Source organism: Leptonychotes weddellii, chromosome 3 (genome assembly GCF_054177405.1).
Source record: "Leptonychotes weddellii isolate Sample4059 chromosome 3, ASM5417740v2, whole genome shotgun sequence".
NCBI classification, from domain to species: Eukaryota; Metazoa; Chordata; class Mammalia; order Carnivora; family Phocidae; genus Leptonychotes; species Leptonychotes weddellii.
This window is the reverse complement of record NC_138371.1, coordinates 21,077,097-21,098,324: the sequence shown is the minus strand read 5'-3', so window position 1 is coordinate 21,098,324 and position 21,228 is coordinate 21,077,097. Positions and strand designations below refer to the sequence as shown.

Below are 21,228 nucleotides of genomic sequence, written 5' to 3'. Positions count from 1 at the left end.
CATATACTTATAAACCAAAGCCTTTTTGGTTTTTGACTTTCATTTGTTATCCTTAACATTTTGTTTGTTTGCTTCTTCATTTTTATTTTATTCTCTTATGAAGTGATGCTTAGTCATGTTTTACATGCTACGTGAGATATGCTCATGTTCTTAGAATTACCTGCTGGAATCCTGGGTTTCTCCACTGCTTTCTATTACTTCCCTATAGATATTACTATATATATTCTCCTCATATATAAAGGGGAACAAAAGGTAGTTACCTTGACAGAGGATTTTGTGAAATTATAAATGCAAATTGTTTAGACCAGTGGCTGTTATGTAGTAAAAAGTCAATGAAGCATGAATGCTCATTATTATTTTAAATTATTATCATTATCAGGATGTCACTGTTGGTTGTTAAAAAGGTGAATATAATAAAAGAGAACTGGAAGTGAAAATTTTTCCTTAATGTCAGGGAGCTGTAATTGTTGTCTTTCCCCCACACTTTGACTTCCCAGATGCTGTGGGGCTCTAACTTTTAGCACCATTCAGGGAGGATAGGCAGTCTGGATACCCAAGTGTTTGAAGTCTTTTAAGTACTTTCATGTAGAACTGTGTTATTCAATATTCTGTTTTTATGTTATTGTCAATGTTATTTTGGAGATTTTCTCCTTTTTCTGAAACTGGTACTGAATAAGAAAAGTCAGATCAGAAAGAATGCCAGCTATGTGCTTCCTTGCCTTTATTACCTCAGAATTCTTTGAGAACCTGGACTCATCCAGATATTTTTGTGTTTATCTTTTCTCTATTATAAATCTAGTGTTATATTTAGAACATTTAGTTATTTCTTTTATTTAAGAGTTAATGATTATAACTTTATTAGTTATTTGCAATTAGTTTCCTCTTTAGAAATAAAGGGGGAAATTATGTATACTTAAGTAGGTATATGTATATGGAAGGATGTGTAAAAGAAAGAGACTTTCCCTGTCACTTTTGTTTTTCCCTCAGGTGGTTTTAGTAGGACTGTTCTTTATGTCCAGGAGAGTTTGGAGACTAATGTTACAACTACATTGGAGTATTACCCAATGTTTTCCTTTCTGTTTTTTTCAACATTGAGAAGCATAAAGAATAATATTTTATTAATACAATATTCTTTTAAAAATCTGTTATTTATTATCCAGTTCCACTTGGGAAATTTTGTCATTGCTTACCATTCTCTCCTTGACCCTTTTCAACTTTACTTGTATACACATTAAGCCTCATGACAGGAATTGGATATAATGTAATTGGAGATTGGCTCCTATGATCTCTAACTGGCTCATCATGCCATTTCACTTGTCATGACCTTGCAGTCATGACACTCCGAATTTTGGGGAAATGAATTTGACAGCTCACTTTAAACATTTTGGTGGTATTTTAATATTATTAGTTTAATACTTTAAAAAATACATGTATCATTATGACTTTGGCTTTCGTATATTTGGTTAAAATTATATTTATTGTGGAGAAACAGAATAGATACTAAGAATAAATTGTCTTATCTTGTAGTTGTTCCTAATTCTGAAAAGGAAAATGCACCAGAAGGTCCTACTCAGAAAGGTCTTCGTGAAGCCAGGGAAAAAAACAAATGTAAAACAAAGATAAAAGCTAATACAAAGGTATGACTTTTTGTTCTTGTTTCCATTAATTCATACTTAACTCTCAGATCTTCAGATCCATGAACTCATATGGTATCATTATTTTACTGGAAGAGGAATTTAGAGGTTATATATTCCAAGGCCCTTGGTTTATAGATAAAAATGGAGGTCCTCAAATGTTACTAATATGTGAGGGACATATGCTTATTGGTGGCAGAGACAACTCAGTGAATCAGTCTGCCACCTACCTCAACTTAATCACAGGCATGTGTACTCACCTACTCAGTTTTCTGCTTAGTCTATCCAAAAGAAGTAACTCCTATGTCATCCCTTATTTCTTTTTTCATAGTATAACTTTAAACTTTTCTTTAAAAGTAGAATGGGAAGAATTATGGCCCATTTAAGAATCTCCTTATATCTGAGTACCTTTGCTTTGCAATCAGGCTGATAGTTAAACACTTCTGTAATGATGAAAGAAAAATGGTATTTAAATGTGTGGTCAGAGATCAAAAATGAGGAAGAAAGAAAAGCACGTAAAACCTGTAAGGGGTTTAATTTCTTGTTATGATAATTGCATGAAAGTCTAGCTGAGGTAATGAGTTTTCGTACAAAGTACATAGTTTTGAGTTCTAAAATATCTGATATTTATTTACAAATTAAAATACTTACAATTATAATATTTTTAGTAGTAGTAATTCTATAAGAACAATAGATTTTTATGAATTAAAATAATGCAATAAGCCTTTTATTTAGCTAATAATATCAATAAAGTTTTTTCTTCAAAGGCATGCCTTGGAATCCAGTATCATATAATATTGAATAAACTACAGACTAAATAATTTTAGATTATACTTAGGCTTTGGTAATTACTTTGTAGTATTCAGATTAGTATTTTACTGTTCCTCTATTATCACTATTAATTTAGGATTTAAGGTGTTTGGGGTAGATCTTTTCTTATCAGTGCCTCCAGCTTCCAACAACCTGCCATCAGGATGGACCTTCCCTTTTTGCCGCCATAAAGCTTTCCCACTCCTCTACCTACCTGCCTTTGAGTCTCTGCTGAATGCAAGCAGTGGTAGTGGATGACTCTCTTGCTCTCAACAAGTAATTCTTGTTCTCATTTGGGAACAGAGGAGCATATAAAGCACCCCAAATAAAAAAAAAATCAGAGTTAAGGGTTTTCAGTGTGTTGGTGGTGATTGTCATCAGGAGCATTTCCATCTTCGAATGGCATAGGCGTTCCCTTTAAGGTACTAAGTCATACTTAGGAATGATTTGTTGATTCATTCACTAAGTAAGTGGTTATGGCTTGTAAGACTTCACATTAGTAATGCAAAGTTGGCTTTTTGTGTGACAAAAAGCTACTAAAATATAGGACAAACACATTAAATATTTATTCATAGTATATTCTATTTCAGTGCATTAAAATATTTCACATAATACCTACAACATGATAGAAAAATTTGGGCCTTACAAAAGTGCTGAAGTGCAGCATAAAGTGGATTCCTCCCCCCTTCACTAAGTAATCATTTTTACTAATATTTCTCTTTTACTTTTTTTCCCTACAAGTTTATACACTTTGACCAACATCTCCCCAGTGTCCCCACCCTCCAGCTCCTGGTAACCACCATTCTACTCTTTGCGTCTATGAGTTTTTGCTTTTTTAGATTCACACATATAAATGATATCATACTGTATTTATTTTTTGCTGACTTGTTTCATTTAGCATAATGTTCTCAATGCCCATCTATGTTGTCACAAATGGCAGACTGTCCTTCTCTCTCATAGCGGAATGCTAATCCATTGTGTGTGTGTATATACACACATCACATCTTGTTTATTCATTCATCCATTGACAGAGGGTTAGGTTGTTTCTATAACTTGGCTATTATGAATATAGGGAGTGCAGATATCTTTTGGAGATCCTATTTTCATTTCCTTTTGATATATGTTCAGAAGTGGAATTGCTGGATCATATAGTAGTGCTATTTTTATTTTTTTTGAGGAACTCTCATACTATTTTCCATAGTGGTTATACCAATTTACATCCCCATCAACAGTGCACACGGGTTACCTTTTCTTCACATCCTTACCCACAATTGTTATCTATTGTCTTCTTGATAATAGCCATTGAAACAGGTGTGAGGTGACATCACATTGTGGTTTTGATCTCCATTTTCCTGATGATTAATGATGTTAAGAATCTTTTCATGTACCTGTTGGCTATTTGTATGTGTTCTTTGGAAAAATATGTATTTCATTCCTTTGCCTATATTTTAATTGGATTATTTTTTTTTGTTACTGAGCTGTGTGAGTTATTTATATATTTAGATTATTTACCCCTTATCAGTCATGTGGCTTGTAAATATTTTCTTCCATTCCATAGGTTACCTTTTCATTTTGTTGATTATTTCTTTTGCTGTGCAGAGGCTTTTTTTGATGTAGTCTCACTTGATTTTTGCTTTTGTTTATTGTGCTTTTGGTGTCATATCCAAAAAATCATTGACAAGACCAATGTCAGGAAGTTTTTTTCTTATATTTTCTCTAGGAGTTTTATGGTTTCAGGTCTCATGTTTAATCGGTTTTGAGTTAGTTTTTGTGAATGGTGTAAGATGGGTATACAATTTAGTTTTCCTATATGTGATTATCCAGTTTTCTTAAAACCATTTATTAAAGAGACTGTCCTTTCCCCATTGGATATTCTTGGCTCCCTTGTCAAATGCTAGTTGACTGTGTATATGGGAGTTTATTTCTGCACTCTCTGTTCCTTTGGTCTATGTGTCAATTTTTAGGTCAGTACCATACTATTTTGATTACTGTAGCTTTGTAGTATAGTTTGAAAATCCGAAGTGTATATGATATTACCTCCAGTTTTGTTCTTTTTTCTTGGGATTGGCTATTTGGGGTGTTTTGCAGTTTTATACAGATTTTAGGAATTTTTTTGGTGAAAAATGCTTTTGGAATTTTGAAAGAGATTACATTGAATCTATAGATGGCTTTGGGCAGAATGGACATTTTAACAATATTAATTATTTTCAATACATTGGCACAGAATATCTGTTTGTGTCTTCAGTTTCTTTCATTAGCATCTTGTAGCTTTCATTGTACAGATCTTTCACTTCCTTGATTAAATTTATTCCTAAGTATTTTATTGTTTGTGATGCTATTGTGAATGGGATTGCATTCTTTATTTCTTTTTCAGTGATTTTATTGTTTGTGTGTAAAAACACAAACAATTTTTGTATTTTGATTTATTTTCTGAAACTCCACTGAACTTGTTGATTAGTTCCAACAGTTTTTTGGTTGTCTTTAGGATTTCTATGTATAAGATCATGTCATCTGAAAAGAAGGTAATTTAGCTTTCCTTGCTTATTTGGATGGTTTTCAATCCCATTTATTTCTGGCTCTTGGGGCAGTGTCATCTTTTCAATATGAAAAAAAGGAGCAAGTTCAACACAAAAATAGAAATCTGAAGTGTAGAATAGGATGAAACCAAGGACAGGGAGGAAAAGGCAAAAGCAAAAGGAAGAGATGAGATGTTGCCAAAAGACAGAGGCTCTCCTGTCCCCTTTCCTTTGGGAAATGATTCAATTATTTAGGTGGCAGTACACACCTTTCCATATATATATATATATATATAGCAGGGTTGGTATTTTGTTGGGGGGGGGATAAGAAAAGTTGAGGATGGGGAAGGCCTTTCTAGAGGCTAGTCTCTTCCCACTCTTGACCAGCCTTCTCTGGTCGGTGAAGGAAGGAATCTATTTGGATGCTTTCTATTTCTTTATCTTGCCTGATTGCTCTAGCTAGGACTACAATTACTGTTCGGTGCAATTGGGCACCTTTGCCTTGTTCCTGATCTTAGAGGAAAAACTTTCAACCTTTCACAATTTAGTATGATGTTAGCTGTGGGTTTCTTGTATATGGCCTTTATTATGTTGAGGTATATCCCTTCTCTACCCAATTAGTGAGGGGTTTTTCATATGAAAGGATGTAGAGCTTAGTCAAATGCTTTTCTTGCATCTTTTGAGATGATCATATGATTTTTTTTATCTTTCATTCTATTAATGTGATATCACATTTGTTGATCACATTTGTTGAACTATCTTTGTATCCCGGGAATAAATCCCACTTGATCATGGTGTGTGATTCTTTTAGTGTATTGTTGAATTCAGTTTGCTAGTACTTTGTTGAGAATATTTGCATCTTTATTCATAAGAGATATTGGTGTATAGTTTTCTTGAATTATCCTATTCTAGTTTTGGTAGGAGGGTAATGCTGGCCTCATAAAATGAGTTTAGAAATGTACCATCCTCTTCAATTTTTTGGAAGAGTTTGAGAAGGATTGGCATTAACTTTTCTTTAAATATTTGGTAGAATTCCTCATCAAAACCATCTGGTCCTGGCCTTTTCTGTGTTGGGAGGTTTTGATTACTGATTCAGTATCCTCATTTATTATTAGTCTGTTCAGATTTTCCATTTCCTTATGATTCAGTCTTGGTAAGTTGTATGTTTTTTGGAATTTATCTATTTCTTCTAGGTTATCCAGTTTGTTTGCATGTAATTATTCATTGCAGTCTCTTATGATCCTATGTATTTCTGTGCTCAGGTGTAATATCTCTTCTTTCATTTCTGATTTTTTGAGTTTTCACTCTTTTTGTCTTAGTCTAGCTAAGGGTTTGCCAATTTTATTTACCTTTTCAAAAAAGCCAGTGTTAATTTTGATCTTTTTCATTGTTTTTATGATCTCTATTTCATTTATATCTTCACTGATCCTGTTACTTTCTTCCTTCTGCTAATTTTGGGCTTAATTTTTCCTCTTTTTCTAGTTCTTTGAGGTATAAAGTTACCTTGATAATTTGAGATCATTATTTTTTCTTAATAAATGCATTTGTCACTATAAACTTCTCACTAAGAACTGCTTTTACAGTATCGCACAGATTTTGGTGTGTTGTGTTTCCATTTTCATTTGTTTCGAGAATTTTTTATTTCACTTTTCAAAAAGGATTTTATTTATTTGAGAAAGAGAGAGAGCACACATGAGTGGGGGGGAGGGGCAGAGGGAGAGGGAGAAGCAGACTCCCCATTGAGCAGAGAGCCCAACATGGGGCTGGATCCCAGGACCCTGAGATTATGACCTGAGCTGAAGGCAGATGCTTAACTGAATGAGCCACCCAGATGCCCCTATTTTACTTTTGATTTCTTCTTCAACCTGTTGGTTTTTCAGGAGTGTGTTTAGTTTCCACATGATTGTAAATTTTCCAGCTTTCCTCTTGTTGATTTCTAGTTTCATACCATTATGGTCAGAAAAGATACTTGGTATGATTCCAGTCTTTTTAAATTTGCTGACTTGTCTTGTGTCCTATCATATGATCTATCACGGAGAACGTTCTTTGTGCATTTGAGAATACACATTCACTTTGTGTATGTTAGGTATATTTGGTCTAAAGTATGATTCAAGTCTGATGTTTCCTTATTGATTTTCCATCTGGATGATCTATCCATTGCAGAAAGTGAGATATTGATGTCGCTTATTTTATTGTGGTCTACTTGTCCCTTCAAATCTGTTGATTTTTGCCTGATTAGAGTTCTTTATCTGGTGAACTGACCCATATCTTCAATCTCAAAGGGTCTGAGTATTTAGTAACCCTGCTGTCTTGAATTGTTGTAGTTTTCCATTGACATCTACTAGTTAACATGGAAGTAATAATATGTGCCTCAGATTGTTTGCTGAGTTCCAGAAGGTCCTCTCCATATCCACCATTTAAGCAGCAATCCTGTCAAAGAGTGTCAGACTATCACAGAGATACCTGAATCACTAGATGGCAGACTTAACTTTTAATTTAATGGTGCCTTCTTTATGTGCCACACTAGAAGCATTCTTCCCTTTTGAATTAAGCCATCCAATAGCAGAGTCCAAAGTTTCTGGGCAGGAAGCAACATCTTTGCTGGTTGGTTATTAGATGTAATAATGAGAGGGGCTATTTCCATTTCTGTGAACTCTTGATTTCCACGGACTATGTAAGAACAACTTTGCATGTTGTTGTTTTTAGACTAACACTGTAACTGAGTTTTTAGTAAACTGGAACTTAATAATTCCACTCTTCTATTTGGCCAGCTGTTTCTGGGGCATGGTCCACCAATTCGATGGATGTTAGTCTATAAATATACATCCTTTACTGTAAAATGCATACTTTGGTCATAAGCATGTATTGTGTGATATTCCATGACAACGAGTAAGGAAATTTGTAAGCTCATGGATTGTAGTGCATTCAAAACAGTGAAGATAAATATCCAATCTGTAATTATGGATTAGACTTTCTCAATTTTACAATATTCTAAGACCCATCAATTTTCAGCTAAGATCAAACAGGCAAGTTTAAAAGGAATGTGATGAGTCTCTATCCTCTATATCTTTAAAATGTTTCTTGTGGCACTAATTTCTATAATTACCACAGGATTATGCTTTGCCTTTGGTTTACTCTCTTGGTAGAGTTCAGAAGGTCTAGGGCTTCCACTTGATCCTTCCTACCATAGTAATATTTACTTTATAAATCAGGGAGCCAATAAGTAGATTTTACTAATTGACTAATATGTTTAGTCCAGGTATACAATTAGAAACTGGGGAAATAACCAGGGGATGGGTCTATAAACCCACTGGTCTTACTGTGAAACAGACACGGGGCAAAACGTCATTTATTACGAGGCTATCATTAGCCCCTAGTTTAACTGTTGGATGTGTTTTTGTGTTCCCAGGAAAGGGTATCCTTTCAAAGCTAATGTCTAATTATCTTTAAAAGATAGAAATAAAATAAAAGAGTTTCCCTTATAAATGCCTGCTGTCCCTTTGGGGAAGGCTTGAAAGAAGATTTATAGTCAAATTTTGGTTTTCTTGAATGAATCCTGCACGATATAATGAATATATATTTTGTTCAGTGTAAACAAATCACTAACCACTCTAAAATGGAAGAGGGGCGGGGGCAGGGCAAAATGGGTGAAGAGGAGTGGGAGATAAAGGCTTCCAGTTACAGAATGAGTAAGTCATGGGAATAAAAGGTATAGCATAGGGAATACAGTCAATGGTAATAGTATTGTATGGTAATAGATACTAGTTACACTTGTGGGGAGCCTAGAATAACACAGTTGTTGAATCACTATGTTGTGTGTCAAATATACTCAAATAAAAATAATTGAAAAAATTTAAAAATATAAAATTTTAAAAATCAAAATGGAGGGGCACCTGGGGGACTCAGTGGGTTCAACATCCGACTCTTGATTTAGGCTTGGGTTGTGATCTCAGTGTCCTGGGATCAAGCCCCACATCAGGCTTCCCACTTAGCAGGGAGTCTGCTCAAGGATTCTCTCTCTCTCTCCCTCTCTCTCAAATAAATAAATAAATAAATCTTTAAAAAAATCAAACTGGAAGAGGTCCAAGGTAATAAGTCTACTGTCAGATAACTGTCTGGTTCCTCATGGTAAGGTGGCATAACAAGGTTCCATGTTGACTTCTGCTGTTGGCAAGCTGGACATTCAGCATTGAGTGGTAGCAGGATCAACTTTGCTTAGGGGAAGTCCTATGTATAGTTTCTAAGCCTATGTATAGTTTTCCGTACTTGATATGATAGCTTGTTGGGCCAAAGCAGCTGAGGGTCCAAGGAAAAAGGACAATATTCACAGGTTAGGGCATATTTTCCACATAATTATTGAAAATCTTATCTGTAGGGGATGTCTTTTAATGAGTATACCCATTGGACACAAATACTCTCATACTTTTCTAATTTTTTTTTAAGATTTTATTTATTTATTTGACAGAGAGAGAGAGAGAGTGAGAGAGGGAACACAAGCAGGGGGAGTGGGAGAGGGAGAAGAAGGCTTCCTGCTGAGCAGGGAGCCCAATGCGGGGCTCGATCCCAGGACCCTGGGATCATGACCTGAGCCGAAGGCAGATGCTTAATGACTGAACCATCCAGGCACCCCTACTATTCCAATTTTTTTAAAAAAGATTTTATTTATTTATTTGACAGAGAGATAGAAAGCACAAGTAGGCAGAGGGAGAGGGAGAAGCAGGCTTTTCGCTGAGCAGGGAGCCGGATGTGGGACTCGATCCCGGGACCCCAGGATCATGACCTGGGCCGAAGGCAGCTGCTTAACCGACTGAGCCACCCAGGCACCCCAACTTTTCCAATTTTAAGAGGTCCAGCCACTAACCATTTCTCTAGATCTTATTGCAAGTCTTCCAATCTTATTCTTTCTGTAAATCCCTAACCAGTCAGCCAAACTGATAGCCACTATTTATAAGTAAGTATAGATCCATTCCCCATACCCCATTTCTCCTTCCAGATAATGACCAGATGACCAGATATACTGCCCAAATTTCTGTTCATTGGAAGGTTTTCCATTCACCATTGTCTTTCAGAGCCTCCCTTGGCAGAACTATATTCAGTGACTGTCCACTGGTACCTGGGATGGCATGTTGTGAAAGCCCATCTAGAAACCAGGCCATTTTTTTTCTTTCTCTTGTTACCTGTTCATGATGAACTTCCCACAAGGCCATAGGTATAGTAGGACATGTGGCATTAAAATAGGAATAGAAGTTTGGAATTCTAAGCTACTTGCTCATGCAATTTACTTGTGCTTTTCTGATATGCTCAAGCACAGTTTCAATTATAATTATTCCTTTTTAAGATTAATTGCTTTTTGCATGTCCAGAATCATGGCTTTAAGGACAGATAGCATTCCTGGTTCATAAATAATACATGTCATATAGTCGCTTTGTATTATAAGTCCTCATTCTCTACAAGAGCTCAGGAGCATACTCGGAGCTGACTCCTAAGAGGAGAATATATAGGAATAGTTATCAAAGGAGATGGACATGGCTATTCTCTGAACTCTAGAGGTTATTACTGGAGATTATTATCAGCTATAAATCCTTATTTCCCACAGATAGTTTGAACACTGTTGGATCTATTGGGCTGTAAGACCCAAGAGGCAAATCTGATGTCTTATAACATGCTCTGGACCTATTGCAAAACTTTTCTTGATCCAAATATCATTTAAACTATGTTCTTTCTTCATGATGGAGGATACAACATGTAGCAACTTTTTATTTAGAATTATTATCTCAACATGCTCTAGACATCAGGATTTTCTTAGTGTTTATTTCTTCTCTGGCACAATGTATCTTTTTAAGACATCTGGGATACTTTCTGCTTACCAGACCCATTTAGGGTGATTTCAGTAATATAGTGGAATGTAAAGATGATTAGGATTAATATTTTGATAGAAAGTAAAGTTTACGTGAGTCTGAGGCAGAGGAGTTGAGTTGTATCGCTGTTTCTGCCATGTAAGGGCAACTTTTTTTTTTTTTTTATCTTTACTGATCTTTTGATCTTTTCTGACCCTACTTTCTTTTCTGATAAGACAAAAAAGAACCCATCTTCAGATCAGTGGGGACACGCTGTGTACCTGAGGACATATTAATCTGCTCTTGCAAAGATACCACATAAAGCAGAACAGCTGCAATTGAGATTTAGGCTACAGTTTGGTTGAGTTTGCAGTAGTAGTCCAATGTCATCTTCTAGGATATCTGTTTCTTTGTTTAAGTTTAACTAGGAACAGCATCTGATTGTTTTTGTTGTGATAAGATATACAAAATGTAAAATTTACCATTTTAACTCTATGGTTTAGTGGAATTAAGTACATTCATGTTGTTGTGCAACCATCACACCATTTACCTCCCGAACTTTTTCATCTTCACAAACTGAAACTTCGTACCCATTGAACACTAATTCCTCATTGTCTTTTCCTCCTAGTCTCTGGAAATACCACCCTTCTACTTTCTGTTTCTATGAATTTGACTAATCTAGGTACCTAATATCCATGATCTCTGTTCTTATAGGGGCTAGACTAGAGAATTAAATGGGAATATGATGATAACTGCTACATCTACATCTTTCAGCTAATCTCTGATAACACCCCCTCCCAGTTTGCAGTATTATTTTTGGTTATTTTGACCAGAGAAAGAAGCAATTTCAGAGGATTTTACTTGGTGTTTTCCACTATAGTACCCCTTATTCCTCAGGTCAAGAACTAATGTGAGAGTTCATCAAACTGTCAAGTATGTCCTTTTCAATTACTTATTTGGAGACTAGGGAAATGGGTTCATGAATCCCATCTGTCTGTGAGCCAGACCTAGACCAATACTCTGTTTATTATCTGGTCGCCATATTCCTCAACTCTTCTCATGAGGGGCATCATAACACCACAAGTCCCTGAGTATCAATACCATGCTAGAACCTATGTCAGTGGTCTCAAAATGTTTGGGTATTCCTTCTTCCCTAGTGTATAGTTACCTGAGTAAATCATTATATATACTTGCCATGGTGTTGTGTTGTAGGATACTTCTTCCTGGAGACCTGGCCACTTCTTCAGTCATAGGTTCAGTGTCTGAAAAACCGGCTAAGGTCTGGAAACCAGGCAAGAGATTGTGACTTTTTATGGAGTGGCTGCCCTTAGCATCCTAATAATTTCATTGTTGATTTCATCTGGTTGTACAGATTGGAATTACCCTTGTTGGCTTCCCATCTTCCTGGCCTTTGAGGTATTATGTTGTGTTAACTATCTCCCTAGCTCTCTGTGGACTAGGCTCTCCTGACAGCTACTCTGCACTTTTTCATAATTGTGCCTACCGTGCTTTTGACCTATGAGTGCTCCCACCTGGCCTCTCGTCATCAGGCTCCTATCATCCCCGTTGCTTTAAAGGCGCCTGATTCTCTAATAATATCTAGCATCATTCTAGAGGAGAGCCACAACTGAGCTTCTCAGTGATGTTACTGCCCCTCTTACAGTTACAATCCTTAATGCTCTTATAGTTGGTGTATCTTCTGGTCATTCTGTGGCTATCTCGTGGGCTTTCAGCCTTGCATGGTATATCCACTCTCGCATGCTCACTTCTCTCTTTTGATCCTTCTTGCATTATTTGTCATGCATGGTAGTTTTGGCATGTCTACTTCATTTAGTTAGGCCGTCATTTTTTTCAAGGTTTATAAGAGCTATCCTAGCATTGTATTAACATGGGGGTCTTTGCCAGGATACTAATCCATAGGAGAATGCTTTACTATTAATAGATCCTCCCTTGTACAACTTTATGTTCTACCTCCCTTGTTTCAAAGCCTCAGGGTCCAGACCTGCCATATTCTCTTGACACCCACAGGTACATATTGGTTAGTTTCTGTAGTTCCTTTGGGTATAGTTCTTTTTCTCTTTTAACAGAGGCAGTACATCCCTGGCTAGATTTTATTGTGACTTAAATGGATTTCAATCCGTTAACCAGAGAGGAAGTGGGGAATATATTGTAAGAGGAGCATGAGTTGTCTTGCAAGGCAGAGGATAAAATTGCCTTTGATCAAGGAAGGCATACTAGCCTTTAACAGGGAGGGACAGGTTATTTTTGCAGGTCCAGAGAGCTCAGGGAAATCTGAAGACTCAAGATTTTCTAGTCTCAGATTTCTCCATAGTAATATCTGCTATTTGTTTTTCCTCATGCTTTTCAACAAAACTATGCTGTTGCCATCAAAATAAAACTTCAAAAAAGAAAATTATTTCACAAGTACTGTAGATGGCTCAAATTAAATTGGGTTGTATTCTGAAGCTCTTTCTTGGAACTCAGAATAAATTAATTTTCTCCATAAAATCTGTGTTATAATTAGAGTTGGTTTTCCTAAAATGAATTTCCTAATTCATAATCTATTTTCAGTATAACTTCCTTGCTGATGATTTTCAAACATTCATATTACTATATTGTAGCTTTATAGCAAGAATTTAGCTATCTATAGGAATTTACATTTTGAACTATTACCATTACCTCAAAATTAACATGACTTAATTTACAAATCTCATCTTGTTTCCCAAATAGGCTAATTTCTTCATTTTTGAAATGGCTTTTAATAGTGTCTGCATTCTACCAGTTCATTCAGTTCAAAATTATGGTTATCATCTTTGATCCTGTCCTTCTGGTGTCTCCCACTCTCTCATTAGTGTTGATCTCACATTACTTGACAAGTTCTGAGTTTCTATATGGGGATGGAGGTGGGGAGTGGAGAACTAGGAGTTAAAATCTTATTGGAAGGGGCCTAAGGAACTTATCTAGAAGTTTCACTTGCAGAACAAATTTACTTAAGTTAAATGTTTATTTTGGTTGGATTTGGGGGATCTGATGGAGATTATGAGGGACTTCTTTTTAAAACCATCAATTTCATTGCTTCTTTTTCCTTTTAATTTTCCTTCCCACCCTTCTAAAACTGGTCATCATGGACTACCTTAGCAGCCTTCTAGGCTGTCCTCCAGGAGCCCCCTCTGTGTGGCATTAAATATTTCTTTCTGAAACTTGCCACTATATACTAGTCTTCCTTAGACAATTGTATTTTTTTTTTACTTCTCAAACTAGTTAAGTATGTGGCTTCCTGATATGCCATATTAATTACATTATATAGTTCTATAACATTATAAAATTCCTTCTATAAAATTGAGTTAATATGAGATTATATTTGGGGCACCTGGCTGGCTTAATCAGTGGAGCCTGTGACTCTTAATCTCGGGGTTGTGAGTTTGAGCCCCACGTTGGGTGTAAAGATTACTTAAAAATAAAACCTTTTAAAATGAGATTATATTTTAAAGCTAATTCTTATGGTTTAAACTATTTTTTTTTGAATTAAGGAAACAATTCGAGTCAATACTGGGAAAGTAATTTTCTCTTGTCTTTAAGGTAATCAGTGGGTTACTAAGATAGTCGATGGGTTAGTTTTTGTAAAGATAACTATACATTATAACATAATTTCCTTCTATCTGTGAAATATATTTAACTCTAAAGGAATTAAGAGCCATTATACAATTAATTGGATACTTTGCAAACACATAAGTCACAGTTAAGAGAAAAATTACTACTTTATTGAGACTTTGAATGGTTATTATGCATGTGAAACTTTCAATGTGCCAACATATTTATTAAAGAGAAGTAGAATAGAACAATTCTGTGTAGATTTTAATAGTTCTGAAAGGTAATATTTATGTGTAGAATTTATTTTTCATTGTAGAGGAAAAAGCGGTTATATGACATCCACTAAAGTTCAAATCTGTTGCTTTAATGACTCCCTGAAGCTTACAAATACAATTTTTATATATTATAATTTTTATGTATTAAAAACTTACTACTTACCTTGTGTCTTGAACTATGTATTCAGTGATCATTCAGGAAAAATGAAAAACAAAGCAAAACAAAAACAATACCATTGAAAGTATTTCAAGAAAGTGGGGAGAAAGATAAGGGATTGCTCCCTTGCTCCTTCCATCTTTTACTACCTGATTTAATGCTTATTCTCTTTTGGATTGGAGTACAGACATTCTTTTCGAAATGAAAAAATCCTATTTATGTTATTATGCTTCTACTTGAAACAGATTTATATGTTTCTGCTGGAAACCCTGTTTCAAAGTATTATAAAGATATGAAAAAAGTAGATATTCTCCAGATGGATAGGAACAGAGGATATGTTCAAAGTTAAGAGAAATTCTTATTGTATTTTGCAAAATAGTCATATTATCTTCATATTTAAAGAAATTTAAAAATTTTATTGAAGGAGTAATTTAAAAACCTTTGCTAAAATTATTTAGATTATTTACCCTGGCAACATCTGGTTTAGCAACAATTATTTAGAGCTTATTATAAGAAAAATCTTTAGATAAAATTTGTTTCCATTAAAATAGCTTTTAATTGCAGTTAACATTTTGTTACCTTATTTTTTAATCATTTAATTTTATAAGTTTATTAATAATACAAGTTATATAAAAATAGCTTTTCACAACTTAGCTTATACTACCAATATAGCTATTAAACTGCTTTCTCATAAGATATGGATGAGTTTTCATATTTTCCTATTTGTCTTCTTTAGTGTCTTCAGAAATGAGATATATATATCTTTTGTTAAGGGAGCAAAAAGATATTTTTTAGCCTTAATTTAGTACTTTCATAACTATCCTTGCATAAGTTAACTACTGTAAGCCTTTTTCCTTCAGCATAGCCTCTATTAACATAGTGTAGTATGTACTTTGGCAGAAATGTTTTAGATTATGAATTATTTTGAAGCCTAATCTGTATCTGAAATTTAGGTCTCCCACTATATTACTTGTACAAACCTGGGCAAATTACTTAACTTCTGTGCTTCCATCTCTGTAAACTGGGAAGAATTCTATGTGCATCAAAGGGTTTTTGTCATGATGCAATAAAATAATATGTGTAATATACCTAGCACAGTACCTATTATAGAATTGGTACTTATTAAAAATATAGTCTTAGTAGAAAAGATTATTTACCAAAGATAAATAATAAGTAATTTTTTTTTTTAAAGATTTTATTTATTTGACAGTGAGAGAGATAGCGAGAGCAGGAGCACAAGCGGGGGAGTGGGAGAGGGAGAAGCAGGCTTCCCGCTGAGCAGGGAGCCCGATGTGGGACTCGATCCCAGGACCCTGGGATCATGACCTGAGCCGAAGGCAGACGCTTAACGACTGAGCCACCCAGGCGCCCCAATAATAAGTAATTGTTAATACCATTTTATTCTTTTATGTTAAATATGATATTGGTAGCACTGAATAGAAGTTTGTCAAAGATTTCTAAATTCATTCCTTTTAAGCATTTTTTTCACTTTGTTATATAATGACTTGAATAATTTTGCAGTGGCTTTCTATGATTATCAGTGTGGTTTCCCTAATTCAGATTATATACAGAGATATGGAAATTAGAGCATGATGATGGCTAATTCTGATGTTCTCTTGTTTGCCTATTTCCTGTTACATATTTGAAAGTGCTGGTATAGCCATAAAGATTGTACACAACTCTCAACTTCTTTAGGGGCTATTCTGTATTTTGGTTCACTTAATTAAAAAATGATCTTAATTCATACCTTTTTCACGACATCCACCAATGATTATATAAAATAGATTATAGTTTATTAAATATAATGATAAAATGTAAAAAGGAGAGAAAGGGTTCCTTTAGCTCTGATATGACAGTGTGTGTCATCTTGTGTTATGCCACCCTGGGCATGCTAATGGTGCACTTCAAGAGCAGTTAGACGCAATTACGTGCAGATACTTTGTATTAATTAGAGTGAGTCTAGTTGCATTTTGTATAGTATTCTTGAATATTGCTATACAGTAGTCATTATTTTTTGCGTAAGCATCATTTTGACTCCAGCATTAATCAAGGATCTGGTTGACATTTTGCTAGTAATTGTGAATCTTACATTAGGATGTTAAATCAGTGTATTTATCAGACATAAAGTTGCTAAAAAAGGAAATCAGTTTTGCATTTTCTTTAGAGTTTAAAAATGTGGAAGGTATTAAAAAGTCTATAACCGGGGCTCCTGGGTGGCTCAGATGGTTGGGCGTCTGCCTTCGGCTCAGGTCACGATCCCAGGGTCCCGGGATCGAGTCCCGCATCGGGCTCCCTGCTAGGCGGGGAGCCGGCTTCTCCCTCTACCGCTGCCTCTCTCTATCTCTCTCTCTGACTCTCATGAATAAATAAAACAAACAAACAAACAAAATTTAAAAAAAAGTCTATAACCATGTGCAAATAAGAATTTTAATGCCTATAATTTGATAATTTGATATATTCATAATACCATGCCATGTTAAATACATAAGGATTAAGACAACTTGTTTATAATTCTGAGTAGAAAATCAAATAAATAGAAATACTTACATTATTACACTAAATATGTTCTGTTTACATAAAAAGAAATAAATGTGAATCAGAATAAAAACAATTAAGAAATACTAATTATTCTCAGGTTTTAAACTGTACTATTTATTTTGAATTATGCATAAACATGGATCATTTAGAAAATACAAAAATGAGATTACAATGAAAATATGCTCAGGATTTTACATTTTGAAAACTTCAGTCAATATCTGTATTATCTATATTTAAAAGTAACACTTTATGAAAAATTGTGAATTTGTGGATTAAGTATACCACAATTTTTAAGTAATATTTAATTTAAATATATGTATATTTGCTTATAAATATGTATTATTATATATTTATATATAATATATGTAACTATATATTAAAAAATATATAAATAACATAAATGTAAGTTACACACTATGTATTAGTCTTCTGCAACTTGGTTTTTCATTTGGCATTTGTTTCTAAGATTCTTCCATGTTGCCATATGTAGCTGTATTTCATTCCACAATATTTACTTTTCTGTCCTGTTATTAACACATATTCAGTTTGTTTCCAAAGCCTTGCTCTAATAAACAATGCTTCCATGAATATTCTTGTATATCTCCAAATGCACGCATGCAAAATTTTCTGTAGGATACTAATATAGGAGTGGAATTGCTGTGTTATTGGGGATGAGGATTTTACTGTATAGTATCATATTCTTTTCCCAATTAGTTGAACAAGTTAACAAACCCACACACAGAGTTTCTATTACTCTTTCCTTTGCAGCACTTGGTATTGCCAATGTTCTTAATTTTTGTCAATCTAAATAGTAAAATATGTTACCTATTGGGTCTTAATTTTTCTGATTAATAGTTAAATTGAACATGTTCTCTTTTATTTTTGGGTTATTCATATGTTAGCTTCTGTGAAATGTCATTTCCTAACTTTTGACTTTTTCAATTAGGTTATTGGTCTTTTTAAGTATATTTGCAATATTTCTTAGATAATAATTCCTTGATCAATCATACGATTGCAGGTATCTTGTCCCAGATGATGACTTATATTTATTTCTTCATAGTGTCTTTTAATGAATAGTTCTTCATTTTGTCATGCTTTATATCTTATAAATATACAATTTTATTTAAGAAAACACAAAAAGTTCTTTATTTTAATGTAGTCAAATTTATTAATACTTTCTTTTATGGAAGACTTATTGACAGTGCTTAAGAGATCCTTTCCTATCCCAAAGTCAAAATGCTGTGCTTGTATGTTTTCTTTTATTTGCATATTATTTATTTTTCCCTTTACCAAATATTTCAGTGCATATTCCTAAACACATAGACCCTCTATTTCATTAACACAATATAATTATTTAAATAAAGAAATCAATATTTAGGGGTGCCTGGGTGATGCAGTCGGTTAAGCATTGGACTCTTGGTTTTGGCTCAGGTTGTGATCTCATGGTTGTGATATAGAGCCCTGCTTCGGGTTCAGGCTCCAAACTCAGCATGGAGTCTGCTTGAGATTCTATTTCCCTGTCCCTCTGCCCCTCCCACTCATGTTCTCTCTCTAAAATAAATAAATAAATCTATAAAAAATCAAAATTTAAACAATACTATTAATCTACAGAATTTATTTAAATTTTACTGTGTTTCACTAATATCTCTAACTTTTTTAGACTAACCTTTTTATTTTGAGATAATTGTAGAATCTTGTGTACTTGTAAGAAATAATAAAGAGATCTTGTGCACTCTTTGTTTTCCTCCAGTGGTAACATCTTGAAAAACCAAAATACAATATCACAATCTGGATATTGACATTGATACAGTCAAAATATGGGACAATTCTGCCACCACAAGGTTTCCTGGTGTTGCCCTTTTATAATCATAACTTGTTTCCCTCCACCTTACTCCCTCTAATTCCCAACCCTAGACAACCGATAATCTGTTCTCCTTCTTTATACTTTTGTCATTTCAAGGTTGTTATTTAAATGTAATCATATGGCATTTAACTTTTGGGGGTTGACTTTTACACTCAGCATAATTCCCTTGAGATTCATCCAAGCTGTTGTATAGATCAATGATTTTTCCTTTCTTTATTGTTGAGTAGTTGCTAATTATTTTAAAAATATTTGGCAGAATTCTCTAATGAAACCATCTGGGGGCGCCTGGGTGGCTCAGTCAGTTAAGCCTCCCACTCTTGATTTTGGCTCAGGTTCTGGATCTCAGGGTGGTGAGATGGAGCCCTGCATTGGGCTCTGAGCTCAGTGTAGAGCCTGTTTGTCCCTCTCCTTCTCTCCTCCCTCTGCTCGTCCTCTCTCTCCCTCCCTCTCTCTCTCTCTCTCAAGTAAATAAAATATTTAAAAACCTTTAAAAAAAGAAACCATCTAGTCTTGATTTCTTTTAATTATAAATTCAATTTCTTTAATAGTTTTAGGATCTTAGATTATTTCATTTTAATTGAATTTTGGTAGTTTGTGTTTTTCGAGGAATTGGTCTTTTCTAAATTGCTAAATTTATACTCTGCATAAAGTTCTTTATAGTATTCCCTTATTATACTTTTAATGACTACAGGATCTGTAGTGATATTCTCTGTTCCATTCTTGATATTGGTTATTTCTGTCTTCTCCTTTTTTATTTTTGTCAATCTTGGTAGAGTTTTATCAATTTTACTAACTTCTTAAAAAAACTAACTTTTTATTTCATGATTTTCTGAATTATTTTCCTATATTCAATTTTGTTGATTTCCGCTATCATCTTTATTATTTCCTTTATTCTTCTTCTACCTTTGAGTTTCTTAATGCTCTTCTTTTTCTGCTTTCTTGAGGTAGAAACTTAGATTAGTGATTCAAGACATTTCTTCTTCTGTAATGTAAGCACTATATTGCTATAAATTTCCCTCTCACCCTGCCTTAGCTGCCTCTCACATATTTTGATATGTTGCACTTTCATTTTTATTCCATTCTATATATATATTTTTATGAGACTTTTTTCTTGTGTTATTTTTTTACAGGTTAAATATTTTGTTTTTTATTTTATTATGTTAATCACCATACATTTCATCATTAGTTTTTGATGTAGTGTTCCATGATTCACTGTTTGCATATAACACCCAGTGCTCCATTCAGTACATGCCCTCTTTAATACCCATCACCAGGCTAACCCATCCCCGCACCCCCCTCCCCTCTAGAATCCTCAGTTTTTTTTTTTTATTTCATTTGAGACTTCCTCTTAAACCCATGGATTATTTAGAAGTGTGTTGTATAATTTCTATGCGTTTAAGAGATTTTCCTTTGTCTTTTTGCTATTGATTTCTGGTTTGATTTGATCATGATCAGAGAACACATTACCTTTTTTTTGCTAGGTTAGGATTTGGACCTGTATCATCTTCTTTTCTCTGGGTGGGAGGTAATAAAATATCCTGCTGCTATACTATTTCTCCAATCCTGGCATCTCTAACCAGTTTATCTTCTTATTTCTACTCTTCAGAGTTCCACTTTGGTTGTCTTGGATTATTTCAGGGTTTATAGTTGTACTTTGCAGGGAAAAATAGAAGGAGAGATGAATCTATACTGTCTAGTTTGGACTGGACATCTCTTCATAAAATTTTGCTTCCTAATTTAAAATATTTAATTACCTTGAAATCGGTTTTTTCAAAATGTGGAATGAAGTAGGAATCTAATTTTTTTTGGTTTCATTAAGATAATTGTTTGTCCTAGCACAATTTATCATGTTATGTTTCCCCCCAGTGGTCTGCAGTATCAACTCTGTCATTTAACTAGTTTCCGTGGGTTTCTAGATATATGTGGCTTTGTTTTCTATTATGTTTCATTGTTTACTCCTGTGGAAGTACCATACTTCTTAATTATTGTACTTTTTAATAAGTTTA

At 34.3% G+C, this 21,228-nt stretch overlaps 1 protein-coding gene across 9 annotated transcripts in view; it reads left to right on the top strand.

The window, feature by feature from the left end:
* SPAG16 (sperm associated antigen 16) overlaps positions 1-21,228 on the top strand; it is a 127,133-nt gene that overhangs the window by 60,144 nt on the left and 45,761 nt on the right. For all 9 annotated transcript variants that reach the window (XM_081813675.1, XM_081813673.1, XM_081813672.1 and 6 more), the window contains one exon: positions 1,528-1,637. In XM_081813675.1, coding sequence (XP_081669801.1) covers positions 1,528-1,637 — 110 coding nt within the window. Of the gene's footprint in view, positions 1-1,527; positions 1,638-21,228 lie in introns of those variants that run through there.